This window comes from Bidens hawaiensis, unplaced genomic scaffold (assembly GCF_021521415.1).
Source record: "Bidens hawaiensis isolate Kalapana, Puna unplaced genomic scaffold, B.hawaiensis_p1.1 tig00015212_1, whole genome shotgun sequence".
NCBI lineage: Eukaryota > Viridiplantae > Streptophyta > Magnoliopsida > Asterales > Asteraceae > Bidens > Bidens hawaiensis.
In genome coordinates this window covers 28,855-43,941 of record NW_027492353.1, presented here as the reverse complement: position 1 = coordinate 43,941, position 15,087 = coordinate 28,855, and the positions used below count along the sequence as shown (strand labels likewise).

The 15,087-nt window shown below is 33.0% G+C and overlaps 1 protein-coding gene across 1 annotated transcript; it reads left to right on the top strand.

Moving 5' to 3' along the window:
• The first annotated feature begins 8,175 nt into the window (after positions 1-8,175).
• On the top strand, positions 8,176-10,764 carry LOC143548655 (aluminum-activated malate transporter 10-like). The gene is made up of 5 exons (XM_077039760.1): positions 8,176-8,604; positions 8,676-8,816; positions 9,210-9,482; positions 9,579-9,823; positions 10,303-10,764. The coding sequence occupies exons 1-5, from the start codon at positions 8,274-8,276 to the stop codon at positions 10,762-10,764; spliced, it is 1,452 nt and encodes a 483-aa protein (XP_076895875.1). The 5' UTR covers positions 8,176-8,273.
• Positions 10,765-15,087: the final 4,323 nt, after the last annotated feature.

Here is a 15,087-nt window from a genome sequence, read left to right as displayed (position 1 = left end):
TTTGAACATGTCACGGCCTTGTTGGAAGCTCTCACCAAAGAAAATGCTAACCCAATAAATTTTGAATTCTCTATATTTTCTCTGGGTAATTATATATTTATTCATAGAATTTTTGGAAAATTAGGTTTATATATATTTTGTATATTTCGGTCACGAAGTGGTTGCAAAACAGGCGGTCGCAAATCAGTCGCCAAACATGTTGGTCGCAAATCAGTCGCAATATTTGTGACTTCATTTTTGGTCGCTAAATGCAGTTGCAAAATAACCTCCAGTCGCAAACACAGTTGAAAATTTTTGGCGACGAATGTTTTTGCAACGAAATTTTCGATCTGCAAATGACCTTTGACTGGTTTGCGACTGAAATTACAGTCGCAGATACCCAGTTTTCCAGTAGTGATATAACTATTGTATATACTTTTTTTTTGTCTAAATTGGTAAAAGAGTTTCATATGTATTATAATATATATTAGAAGATTTTGGTTGTGAGGTAAATTTGATGATTCAATAATGATAAATGAGCGTGTTAAAAAAATTGGTAAAGAGTTTGTCTGCTACTTTATTGTAATTGTTTTGATTTTAATGATAAATGAGCGTGTTAAAAAAAAATAAATTTACTATTCAATTTGATTGATTTTTGTTGGTTCTGGTTATGTATTGATTCATGCACATAAGGTTAAGAGCCGGTTCTAAGCTTTTCCTTACATTATTATTATTATTATTATTATTATTATTATTATTATTATTGATATATAGAACATAGGTGCAATTCTTTTTGTTTTTTTATTTTACTATGAGAGTATACATGTGATGCATTATTTGATATTAGAAACCAATACCAATATGCCACGTGTCGTATCTTTTAATTATTCATAAAGGGTATTTATATCATATATGTTTTTGAATTAATGCAAACCATTATTCAAATCTTGTAACTAAAATATTTAAAAAAAAATAAATTTAATGAATTACTTGGTTTTAAGCAAGTGTTAGTAATCATATTTTAAATTTGATTTTATTCTTTTAATCGAATATTTAGTCATGGCGAAAGAACCATCTTGTATGAGCAAATGACCGTTTTTGTCGGTGTGTTATTAATATTTTAATTGTGTTGGTATAATTAATTAAAAAGTATTTTACGTTATTATTTATGTATGGTTTTTCATTATATGTGTTGTTTAGTCACTATGCTGCTAATGTTTTACTTGTGTTGGTATAAATTAAATTAAAAATATCTTACATTATTATTTATGTTTAGGTTTTCATTATATGTGCAGTTTTAGTCAATGTGCTTTTCATATTTTACTTGTGTTGGTATAAATAAAATAAAAAAAAAAATACTTTACATCGTCATTTATGTTTGGTTTTTTATATGTGTTGTTTTAGTCATTGTGTTGTTAATATTTATAAACTGCTTCGGTAAATAAATTAAAAAGTATCTTACATTGTTATTTATGTTTGATTTTCATTATATTTGTTGTTTTTAGTTATTGTGCTAGTCTGTATTGTAATGCTTGTGCTAGTATGAACAAATGGGTCAAATTTACTAGTTTTTAACTAAACACGGTTAACATAATTAGGTAACCGTTTACAGCCCATATTACTAGATCGAGGGAAAATCTTCATAAATAATTGAAATCAATATGTTATGAACATATCCAAACAAAAGTGCGTGACTCAGTCCAAACTAACCTATATGATCGGCCTTCATCTCAGAGCCCAAAGTTCCATGGTAACAATTATAGTGATGACATAGTAGTAAGCGCTTAACTCCCTTTAGCAAGCATGCATCTGATCCATCAGGTCTGAATCAACAATCATTGTGTTCTAGCCTTTAGCTCCTTGAAGGTTACGAAAACTACGTTTTACTTAATCGCATTGGTTAGCATGGTATTAATTCACATATTAAGATGACGTATGGACGAACTTGTCATCGAACCGTAAAGTTAGTATAAACTAAAAGTAAACTAGAAGATATCATTTACCAAGCGACTCATGTTTAGATATAATCCAAAAATCATAAGTACTGATCATTGATCTAAACATCTAAAAGATCAAAGGGAGACGTGTTAGACAAGTAACCAAAAATATCAAGTGATAAGAAATAGACCCCTCTACCAAAGTTACGCAGAAAGAACTAATTAACTTTACATGTGTGTTGTAACAATAAAATAACAAGAAAAAATTATTTTAATAATTCTAACTTAATGCAATTGGCCAATAATATCTAACTTAGAAAATAGCACTGGTCTCAACTTTCACACTATTTATTTTTATCGGACCCTCGCTAAAAAAAACTTAACGGTGTTAAGTTTTTTCTAAATTTCAAATTGATATTTTAGGGCTTTTGATCGGAATGAGAACACGAATTGGTGGATGCAAAACTTAACTCGAAACGGTGTTTTAAACAGCTTGATTTTTGTTAATTAAAAATTTAAACACCGGAATTGAAGCATCCTTTAGTTGTTTGGACCACCGTTTTAAGGTAACTTTTACATCAATCGATTCATATCCTCATTTCGATCAAAAGCCCTAAAATATTAGTTTGAAATTTTGAAAAAACTTAACGTCGCTAAGTTTTTTTAATGGGGGTCTAATGAAAACAAATGGTGTGGAAGTTGAAACCGGTGACAACTACTTTTTAAGTTGAGATTATTATCGGCCAAGTGCATTAAGTTAGGATTATTAAAATCCAATTTGGCTAATAACAATATTAATAAAGACAAAGTATTGGTTGTTGGTGTATCTTCCATTTGACAATTTCTTAAGGAAGTATAACTACATGGCCGTTGGTATATTTCGGAGGCTTTTTGTGACAAATAAGAAACCTGTAAATAGGGTGATACCCGTCTCATTTGTAGTGACGATCGTTCTTGAATAAAAAACACCTTTCACTATACATCACTTAGTGAAATTGTGAGTATGGATAGATCATAAACCAAGAGTGGGATGAGTAAATCACAACTGGAAAAAAAGAGGGAGGAGAAGTGAACGTAAAAAAATCAAAGCCATTAAGTCTCGAAGCAATGACCTTACATGTGACGTGGAAATGTGTAATCAACTCTTGCGTCACCACTTTTGTGATTAAATCATGAACATAACATTAAATAACAATTATCTTTTGAGATACATAACAGAGGATATTAAGAAAGTTTACCCACATAAAATTCATACCATGTGCAGTCGTCAGTACCAGCAGGCCGTGAACAAGTAAAAGCATCACCAATAACGCGCATTCATTTTTGGAACTATAAAGAACTAAGGGGGTGTAAAAACAATGATAATATATATATAGGATAAAATACAATAATCCTTTATCGTATATTACATACACGACACTTCTAAAAAAACGCTTTCAATAAAGCCATAAACTTGAGCAAAGTCTGGCAGAACTACAGCATAGAAAAACAACATGAATTTGAAAGAAATCCACTTTGAATCTGAATAGTATAATACATAACATCTCTATTGTTAAAATTACCTCTAAGTTGAAGCTCATGTGTTCTTTGTTCATGTATATCACTTGCAGGCTGTGTTTTAAGAACACTTTCATTACTGTCAATCATCATCATCATCATCATCATCGTACTCAGTATATCCCACCAATAGCAAAGCTATGGTAGGGTCTGAGGAGGGTAAGATGTAGGCAGCCTTACCTCTACCCCATAGGGATAGAGAGGCTGCTTCCGGTGAGACCCCCGGCTCGATAGTAGTTTTGCATCAAGCCTTGGACATAAGGCACATAGCACTCAATCATCGGGACACCGGCTGATCGGTGCATGTACCCTTATCTTTCAGCTATCAACGCCACTACATGATGCCTGATTAACCGTCCGTCACTTTTAACGTTATTTTCACGAGATTAGTAAAATAACGTCAAAATTAGTGCAATTTCACTTTTGCCCACCCGAGGGTTCACACATATATACATCATATGTGCGCACCGCAAGCAGGGCTACATTACTGTCAATCAAAGGTTGAATAACAACCAGCCAATCAGGTAACTGATCATTTCTTTGCAAAATCCTTCATGGATTCAATCAGTCTAGCTCTTTGCTTCCTCCACCTCTCCTTCTTTGCAAAATCCTTCAAGCATTAAGTTGTTGTAAGTTATCATATCAAACTGAGGCAACCCTAAGCATGAAATCGATTCAATTAATCATCAATTTAATCTTTGAAATCGATTAAATTAATCATCAATTTGAAGCTTCAACGATCAATTTTGAGTTCTGGATGATGGGTTTTTGACATTGAACGTTTAAGATTTGAACGTATTAGCAGAACGTATTAGGCTTTGAGGTTTTATTTGTAGATAACGAACATTTTTAGGGTTAAATAACTCAATTAGTTTGATATCGACCTGCAAATTAGTTTAATACCGATCGATGGTTGAATTATATTGATATGGATGGACGCTCGATGAATCAATTGATGAATTTTGAAGAACAGGGATTTTGGGAGAATTGAAGAATAGATCTGGGGAGTATATTTGGACGTTCTGGACGGAAATACCCTTTTTATAACTGGTGTATCATGGCGTATAATTATATTTAAAAATCTAATCGCGTATGATTGTACGTTCTGGATACTCGCGTACGTAATGTACAATAGTGTATTAGCGTACGTTAAAATAAAAACCCACTTGAGTTGTGAAAATTCTATAAACTCATTCTCAATCGTATGTTTTTAATTAAAATTTAAATTTTATGGTTCACAATTAAAGTGAATAAAAAATGCAAATATAAATATAATTTTTTCTCTCTCATGAAAACATATATAAAAATCAGTAAAAAAATGTTAAAAAATAGCAAAACAAATTTTTTTTTAGTTTTTGATATTTTGTATTAAATGTTACAACATATATTACGAGTGTAAAAAAACAAACAAAAAAAAAACGATGTTACATAGAGTTTTCACGGGTTTTCACAACTCAAGTGGGTTTTCATTCTATACTTCCCCTATATATATATATATATATATATATATATATAAGGGTGGGATCTAGTGAAAACTCCTCTTAAAAAGAAAACTTAAAGGTTCCTAAAAACTCCTAAAAAACTATTTTTAACTTTTTTTTTAAAATTTTTTTTGAAGTTTCTTTTTTTTCCATTATTCTTATATGTTGTTATTGGTTCAAAAAGAAAAAAAAACTTGTCGGTAACCTCGTCGGTATAGTGCGCATGTGTAATAGTGTGCATTGCATATATGCAAAAGTGTTTGCATTGCATATAATACAACACTATTGCACATATTTGATACACACTATTGTATATATGCAATATAAGACTAATACACACATCGAATACACATTAGTACGTATGTGTAATACAACATTAACGCACATGCGCACCACATCGATTTTTATTATTATTTTTTTTCATATAATATAACACTAGTACACATATACAATACACAAATATTGAATATATACAATAAAACACTATTAAACTCAAAAATACATAGTAATACACATGTGTAATACAACGGTATCACATAGTAATACGTATGTGCATTACAACTGGTTTTTTTATTTATTTTTTATTTTTTTTGTTTTTTTCGAATGAAATATAAGGAAATATAAGAATAATGGCTAAAACAGAATTTTGAAAATATTTTTTTATTTTAAATGAAAAATAATTCTTTAGAAGTTTTTAAGTTTTCTTTTTAAAGGTGAGTTTTCTCTTGATCCTCTCTCTATATATATATATATATTGTACTTAAAAAGACTTGTATAACTTATTCAAAACGATATGATATGTTTATATGTAAAGTGAAAATGCAAAGATCATACCCACTACGGATGTAGACAGGACAAAGGTACAAAACCTTATTCTCTTCACATTGGTGATACAAATACAATTAAAGGTGGAAACATGTGAAAAAGACATTACTTAAGATATTCAAGGGATAAAAGAGTGTGTGAAAAGTGGAAGGCTTGCTTTTCAGCAACTAAACCATCACTATGGGCTTGTACTCAATTTACATGTTTAGTCCACTAAGAATTTATTTGTTTACTCTTTTATCCAAAATCAACTATTATATCGAGTTCAGTCTAGGACATTCTTGATTGTGTCTCCAGGGTGCTTTTCTGCTTCCATTTATTATGAAGTAAGACTTTGTGGCGCCTCTACGACCTCACTTACATTTCACCCATCGCTCCATTACATAACCTAATTACATGGGCGTCAAGAGGGAAGGTGCCCCCTTGGCTGCTAACCAGATAATTGTGTTGTTAGTTAAACCATTACGTATTTTTTATGGCAAAGCTAACGAGACCCCCCCCCCCCCTATGCCTATGTAGTAGTAACGTGGGAGTTCCGTTTTGCATGTGTAGTTTAACAACTACATTACTACACATAACAAAAAATGTTAAGATGTATAAAAATGAAGATGGGTGGGTGCATATTTTACTTGTCTACAGTTTTAATTTGGTATATAGTTTATGGTCATTTTCCATCAAATAAAAGTCTAGGGGCGAAATATAAAGTTCAATGCTGCTTTTGATATTTGGGTTTGCCTTTCAAGTTAGTGCATAAAAGTGAGATAAGTGGTCTTCCCATTCCTTAGTGAAGAGGCTAAACAAACCAATGACATTGATTCTTTACATTTACAAATTTTGGTTAAAAGTAACCTTGCCATTCATGGCCTAATTAATTCGTTTCCTTTTCAAATAAATCCAAAATTGACTAGCATTTTTCAATTGAATAAGATCAAATACAATATTAATACAAGTGTAAATAAAACTTTATATGCACTACTACAGAAAGGGTCCAATGCTATAGAAATTTGTGATTGTTAACACTATCAATTTCCTAGGAAATTTTGGAGGAAAAAATTGCTACTCATTTTCATGCCATATACACATGTGTTGAACTACCACCTCGCTTCAAGCAAAGGAGGTGTTAAAGGATGCGTTAGTTAACACACTAATGCCTTAAATGCAAAATCTATTGAAGTCCATCCTCAAATGCACCAATCAAAGTTTTTTGTTTTTTCTTTATTTTAAACTCTAGTTAGTCCACAACATGATACTCAAAGGGTTGGTTAGTTAAAACTTATTGTCTACATGAAAATGATGTGACAGAGCGTTATGCACTTTTTTAGTTAGCTCATGACACATAGCCTAAACGGGCAGAAAATGGGCTAATTCCGAAAGGGCATAAGCTTACCCTTCTTGCCCTCCCGACTTCCGAAGTTTGTTTCTTATTTTTCTTTATTTTTTCTTTCATAAGTATGTGTGATTTTGTCGATTTTTTTTCTTACAATATTTTAACTCGCCCTACAAAATCAAGACGAATGTAATGGTTTGTGTATTGAATCTGATATCTACTTTATTATGAGGTTATTCTCTAGTTATTGTATTTAAAAAAAATAGGATAGCCTTCTTTCGCATGTATCACAAAAAGATAAAATCTTGATCATGTTTAAAGGGGATCATCGCCATTGCAAATGACGACCTCTTGATAGATCAGCATTGTTATTGACGTCTTATAAAACTGATCAAGATTTTAGTCTACGCATTAAAAAATGTCCCCATCCTATTACAAGAACTAGTTTTCTTTTTGAAGTTTTCTTGATCAAAGTATGTTGGTAAGAAACCAACTAGCTTCTAGTATGTAGTTATGAATGAAATAAACTCCACCTAGATCACATTAACCCTTTAAAATATACCTAATCCAATTGGAGCTTAACCTGTAAGCCATGGACAAGAAAAATAGGTACAAGTGTCTTGAAAGAACAGAAGTTATGTTAATCATCACCTTTTACACGAAATTTAAGCTCCGTGTGACAAACTATTTACGAAGAACAGAAAGTAATATTTAATTAAAAACGTCGTCGAACATGAAGAACGTGTCATCAACATATGACATTACCTAATGACATGTAGAAAATATGAAATTCAACCAATGTAAATGATCAGCTTAATTAATATATCCCATCCTCTAAAGAACTAAAAGCAGGCCATTTAGTGCATTTACGTAAGGAAACAACATTGATCGGTAGTGCTTTGTGACTGTTGGGCATTGTTATTACTTATCTGAGAGAATAAAGTGACATATGTATGTCATGCACCCTATCTTGACCTACTTAACCTGAAAATATGATGCGACATTATATTATCTAGCCATCTAAATTTATAATATTTGTTCTACATATAGAAAGTGGTCACCAAATCTTGGGTATAAATACAGTAGAAGTCACAAAGCAAATCAACAAAAAGAATAGCTTATCTAGCATTTGGCACCATTCTCTATCGTCATATGCTTTTGTAAAAAATGTGTAACAAGAATGGAGTTGAGTGGAGTATCAGGGTGGGTGATGGATCATCAATGGCGCTTGAGCCCGAGCACACGCATGAAGTGACGAGATTATGGGACCGATTGAAGGGTTTGGTGGTTCGGTTTGTGACGAGAGTGTGGATGTTTCTAAAGAAGGCATGGGATTTAGGGGTGGATGACCCTAGAAAATTCTTTCATTGCCTTAAAGTTGGGGTGGCTTTAATATTTGTTTCTTTGTTTTACTACATGAGACCTTTGTATGACGGAGTCGGTGGAAGTGCCATTTGGGCGGTTATGACCGTTGTCGTCGTCTTCGAATATACCGTTGGTAGGTATTTAATTTGAAACCAATCTTACTTTGCTTCAAGAAAAACATTCTAATGTGTAGTTATATTGTAGGTGGAACATTGTACAAGTGTTTGAACAGAATTTGTGCCACTTTTCTTGCTGGATTTCTTGCACTTGGGATTCATTGGATTGCTAGTCACACTGGCCACCAATTTGAGCCATATATTATGGGGATTTCTATCTTCATACTAGGTAACTTCAACAAATCATATCATGAAGATCTTAATATACTATTAAATCAAAACTATATAACACATGATATCATTCTAGCATGTTCACATAGGATGCCATATAGACTCTTATCTATTTTAACAATTATTTAATTAAGTAATTTATATTAGAATTAAACTTTGTATTAATTGCTTAATATTTACGTAAAATCATCTGTTCACATAAATTTATAATTTTATATTTCTTCAAATAAACAATCATATATGCTCCATTCGTGTGATACACGGACAACTAACCTAGTGTAATTATATATTAAACAAATATATATCCCACATCATGAAAATTTGTTTATTAAATAAACATGATATATCCTAACTTAAGTTTCACCAACTAATGATAACTTTCTTATAACAGCTTCTGCTACAACCTTCTCAAGATTCATCCCCATAGTGAAAGCTAGATACGATTATGGTTGCACCATCTTCATTCTTACATACAGCCTAGTCTCGGTCTCAGGGTACCGCGTTGATCATCTCCTACACATGGCTCATGAAAGGTTGTCAACCATAATCATAGGGACTTGTTTGTGCATTATAACTAGCATGGTTGTTTTTCCTGTTTGGGCTGGTTTAGAGCTTCATCTTCTAGTCCCACGTAACATGGATAAGCTCGCAAAATCGCTAGATTGTAAGTACTTCAAACATGCATTATGCAACTAACATCATTCAACTTTCAAGTTATAGTATATAACCAACTGTTAATCATCATTTTTATCTTGTAAAGGTTGTGCAGATGATTATTTTGGTCATGGTAACGAAGAATCTAAGAAAAATTTACAAGGTTATAATTGTGTTTTGAATTCAAAAGCCTCTGAAGAATCCATGGCAAACTTTGCTCAATGGGAACCCGCACATGGGCGTTTCAATTTCCGACACCCATGGAAAAATTACCTTAAGATTGGCGCATCGTCGCGTAGTTGCGCTTATTGCATTGAAACACTCACTAGTTGTTTGGCTTCCAAGAATCAGGTGAATACCGTTAAACCTTAGACAAGTTAATCAAGAACACCAAACCCGATATTGCATAAAACGTTTTTGCGACTCCTTTTATTAATAAAAAACGAGAATAAAATACATACTGGCATACTGCCACCAACAAATAAAACTTTCAATGGGTTTATATAGCACCCACAACTATAATCCTACTCAAACTAAAAAACACAATCAATTCACTAGACTTCTAATTTATTTAAAAATAATAATAAAAGATAACTTTGGGCCTTTGGCAACAAGTTATTCAACTTGGTCCTTGAACTTTAGATCTCCACCAATCCGCCCCCCCGAGATCTTCCGTACCACCCTTGTACTTTCTGTATTAACAATTCGGGTCCTTTAAGTTGGTGTTGCTCCAAGTTTTACAAATACCAACTCCTTATTAACTCAAGTTTTATCACTTTTATACACGAAATTGAATATTAATCAAAGAAGCTTTCGTTGTTCTTAAACAGGTTCCGGAATCAATAAAGAACCATCTTGAATCAGCATGCATGAATCTAAGCTCAAGTTCATCAAATGTTATAAGAGAACTAGCAACAACTGTGAGCACAATGACAAGATCAGTGAAGATACACATGGCGGTTAAAGATATGAAAAACGCGGTCAAGGAACTACAAAATGACTTGAAATCACTTTCGGATTTGTTGATCCAACCAAATGATCATGAGGAGAAATACGAGCCGAATGACATTACAATAATGCCTCTGCTAGAAGTCATTCCGCTAGTGAGTTTTGCATCTTTATTAATTGAAACAGCTTCTAGGATAGAGGAAAATATGATGAAAGCAGTGGAAGAGTTGGCAGAATCGGCTCGGTTTAAACAACCAGAAGATGAAGTAAATCTCAAAAAGAATCAGCGTGCTAAAAATAATGTTTCCAATGAAGAAAATGCGATCGCCCTTCAACTAGTATAAGTACATACACATTGGTGACGTATTTTTCTAAGAAACTTAATGATATGATAACATAAAAACATTCTGATGCACCTAGTGTAGGCAGTTCCTTGTTATTTTAGTTGCATTTCCATTCTTATTGCACTGATTTTGCGTGTACTTGTGTGACAATCTTACAATTCAGTGCAAACTTACTAAATTTTTTAATGAAGTGTACAACTGAAATTAACAGGTCGATCCGTGTCTACCTGTTTAGTGCACGAAACCTGTTAAGGTCATACTTGATACTGTTAAAGTCGTGTAGGCCGGTTCATGTATCGTGTCTAAATTGACAGCCCTACATATTGGGTCGGTTTGTGATATGCATTGAATAACCATAGCCTTGTTACTATGCAAGTTAGTTAAAAATTTTAATGATAATCATTTTGACAGTTATTAAATATCCAAGAGTCCCGTTTGTTAGTTACGCTTACATAAACGCGATTTCATATTCAGTTTCAATTAAAGTTTGTGTTTGCATTAGGTATTATTGTTCTATTAGTTTTAAGTGTGATTACAACTATGGTGTCCAAGAGCAAACTGCATACTGGTTACTGGATTATCATCCGATCATAAAACATTCGATCAAGAACCGACCAACAGATTGTTTCCGGCTAAGAAAATGTGATCGCTTTTCAACGAGTTGAAGTATATACAACCTTGATGGCATGTTTTATAATGTAATTTAATGATTTGATAACATAAACAGTTAAACACATCCTGATACACCTAAGGCAGTTCCTTGTTATTTTAGTTCCATTATTATTCTTATGGTAGAGTACTAATTTGGTTTTATATATACATACTTTTAATCCAAGATTAATTTATAGTGAACATCCCGAAAATTTTAATTAAATATATTTGGAGAATTAACTATGAATGTTTTGTTTTAGATGTAGCAAGAATATGTACGAGCATTTTCAGCACGTTCTCTTTATATGTAAGTGGGTTTTGTAAATTATATGGTGTCACCTTCAACGAGTATAAGTATATATACATTGGTTATGTATTTTCCTACAGAAGTTAATAAGCTGATAACATAAACACGCGTTGATGCCCCTAGCGCAGGCAGCTCCTCGTTATTTTAGTTTCGTTCTTGTTCTTATATAGATGGTTGTGTGCTGATTTTGTATATACATCAATACATGTGTTACAAACTTAAATTTAGTGGAAACTTACTAGTTTCGAAAGTAGTATATAAATATGAATACGGATACGAATATGAATCTGTCATATGAGCAAGTAGCGCATGCTTATAAGTTATAACTAAACGTCATTATTAACTATGACACTTACAAATAGCAAATAACACATAGAATGACACTGATCAAAATAATTTCTCTACGTATTCAAGTGCTGTTAAAAAGGGGTAGCGACACAGATTGTTGCCCGCTTGCCTTCTGTTTCGATGCAATCATTACCTTGCTTACCACAATTAGTGAAGTATAAACACATGTAAACTCCCTACTACATTAAAGTTAAATTGCTAACGGTTCAAGAATAATAATATCATCCCACTTTCATGAGCGTTATTTTTAAACAACTTAGTTTTGGTTAGAGGTGTACAAAAACACCGGTTTGGGACCGGTTTTAGGCAAACCGAGCCGAACCGGTTTGGGTCGGTTCCCAACCCAACCCAAACCGCCAGTTTCAGGACCGGTTCCCCTTAAGATCTACCAAACCGGTTTTAAAACCGAACCGGTTTGAGAAAAACCGGCTAATACCGGTTTATAAACCGAACCGAACCGACATGACCAGGTCGGCCTATATTGTGTCTAAACCGGTTTATAAACCGAACCGGTTTGATTCAAACCGGTTTTGACCAGCCGTTGACCAAACCGGTTCGGTTTATAAACCGATTCGGTTTGGGTTTAAAACCGGTTTTGTACACCTCTAGTTTTGGTATCTAAAAAAGGATATCGACACATATTGTTGTCCGTTTGCCTTCTGGTCACTGATTATTATTAATGGACAATGCACGATTTATTAGCCCATCAAGTTTAACTTAAGCCCAGTAGATTGTAGTTGTAGCCCGTTATTCCCATTTTACTTCTTTAATTGGTGTTGCTAGATAACAATTATTTTATTTTGAGATTTTTTTAAAATTCTTAAATTTTACTTCACAAACCATCCATTTGTCTCAATTTATTGATATGAAGCTTTAAACTTAAGTACACTACAAACCCATAAACATTAGGCTTGACCTATAAGGTATGCAAGGTGTGTGTGCATAGCATTCTTAACTTCATGCATTCTATTTTTTTTTCATATCAATGTCACATTTCTTTCGCTAAAAAAAAAATTGTTTTATATATAGAGTTGTTACATTGAGCTTGAGAGCTTGCACATAATCTTCTTCTTCCTTTTGCTTCATCACTAAGAGAAAGTCGTGCTCCCTCCCAGTGGCAGAAGGTTGGCCAGTCACCTGAAAAAAAATTAGAGGTTTATATATGTTAAAATCTCGAATGACCACTATAAAATTTTGACATCAACCATCTTTGATTCCTGTAAAAAAAATTTTAAGTCCTCACTCCTATCTTCTTCCCTTCCCTATCCCGCACGCCCATCAAGATAATTGTCAGATAGGCCTTCCCTTCCCCATCTTCCAACTCCTTGCACCTAAATAAAAATAGTCTATTTTTAAGTTTTAAACTAAATAAACATTTGAGTGTGTTTTATCTTAAAAGTGTAAGAAATAATATAACATGGTTCCAAATTTAAAAAATTAAGAAAACCAATTTGGCTCTCATTTTGAAACCAAGCAAAATTCAAAAGCTAGTTTTGAAAAGAAAGTAAAATCAATACTATAACAAAATTCAAATTTTTCGGAGCCGTCCATGAATGCATGATGGTGATTGGCCTTAACGTTATTAAATTCAATAAAATAATTCAGTTAATTTTTACTTTATTCATTTGAATTATTATTCATAATAATTGTTAATTGGTGATTTTGCTATATTTTTCTATCACTGGTTAAGCCAACATGGCAACATATCAACAATCATTATCATTGATATATATTAGGCGGGTGCCCGCGCGATGCAGCGGGAAAGAGGGTCTAGTATCATCTGGTCTGAAACCATGAAACCGTTTAAACAGGTAACTAGTTTGATTTCACGGTTGATTTTTTTCTTTCACTTTTGGCCAGCCGATTTTCAATTTTCAAAGTGTTGGTTTTCTGTTTCGAAGACAAAAAAACATTCGTAACGGTCTAACTCACGGTTTAATTTAAAAACAATCAAAACCGGACCACAAATATCTCTATATAAAATGTTGTTTTTAAGGGAAAAAACCATTGCAATATCATACTCAATTTAAAGATAATAAAATGCTCGTTTTTATGGTGCAATGTCTTTTAAAAAATATTAACGTATGAAAAAGTTATGACCGTTTAAAAATAGTGGGGGAGGTTGGGTTAAAAGTTAAAATAAAAAGAATATATAGATAAAAGATTAGGGTTAAAGTTGTAAGTATTGTTTATATTTACAAAATAGAATTAAAGTTAAGGGATAAAAATTGTAAGTATTTTTAACCAATTTAATTAGATATTTATATGATTTAAAGACTATATTGCCATTCTTCGTTATGCTTGGTATGTTGTACTATGTGTTAGAGTATTTGTAAATCCCTTAAAATCTAAGTGATATAATTTGCCAATGAGTTATGTATTATATATAGTAGAGAATAGGGGTGTTCAAAACCGGATATCCGAACTTCAGATATCCGGACCTTTCGGATAGTGGATTTCACTATCCGAATCCGTATCCGAAATTTCGAATATCCGATCGGATAGTGAATCGGATATCCGAAAATATGGAAGAAAAAAAACCTTGTTTTATATCTAATTTTTAAATCTAAGTGACACAATCTAAAATACAATCTCGTTATCGTGAATGGACAGATGGGGGTGGTGACGGACAACGGTCGTGGAGATGTGAGACGAGGGCTGGAGCTGGTTCATTGTGGTCGGCGTCCAACGATGGCGTCTCGTGGTGGCTGGAGTCTCGGTTATGGTGTCTCGTGGTGGTCGGTGGCTCAGCGACAGCGTGTCTCTTGGTGGCCGGATCGTGGTGGCCGGCGTCTTAGCTACGGTGCTCGTGGTGGCCGGGAGTCTAGAAAGAAAGATTGATAAAGAGAGCGAATCAATTGTGGTGGCTGGTAGTCTGGAAAACAAGACTGATAAAGTGAGTGAATGGATGGAAGAGGGGGAGAGTTGGAAACAATGGAGTTATGTTTAGAAAATTAGGGTTATGGTAGATATAAATTAAAATTAAAAATATTAAATTTAATATTTCGGATAGTTCG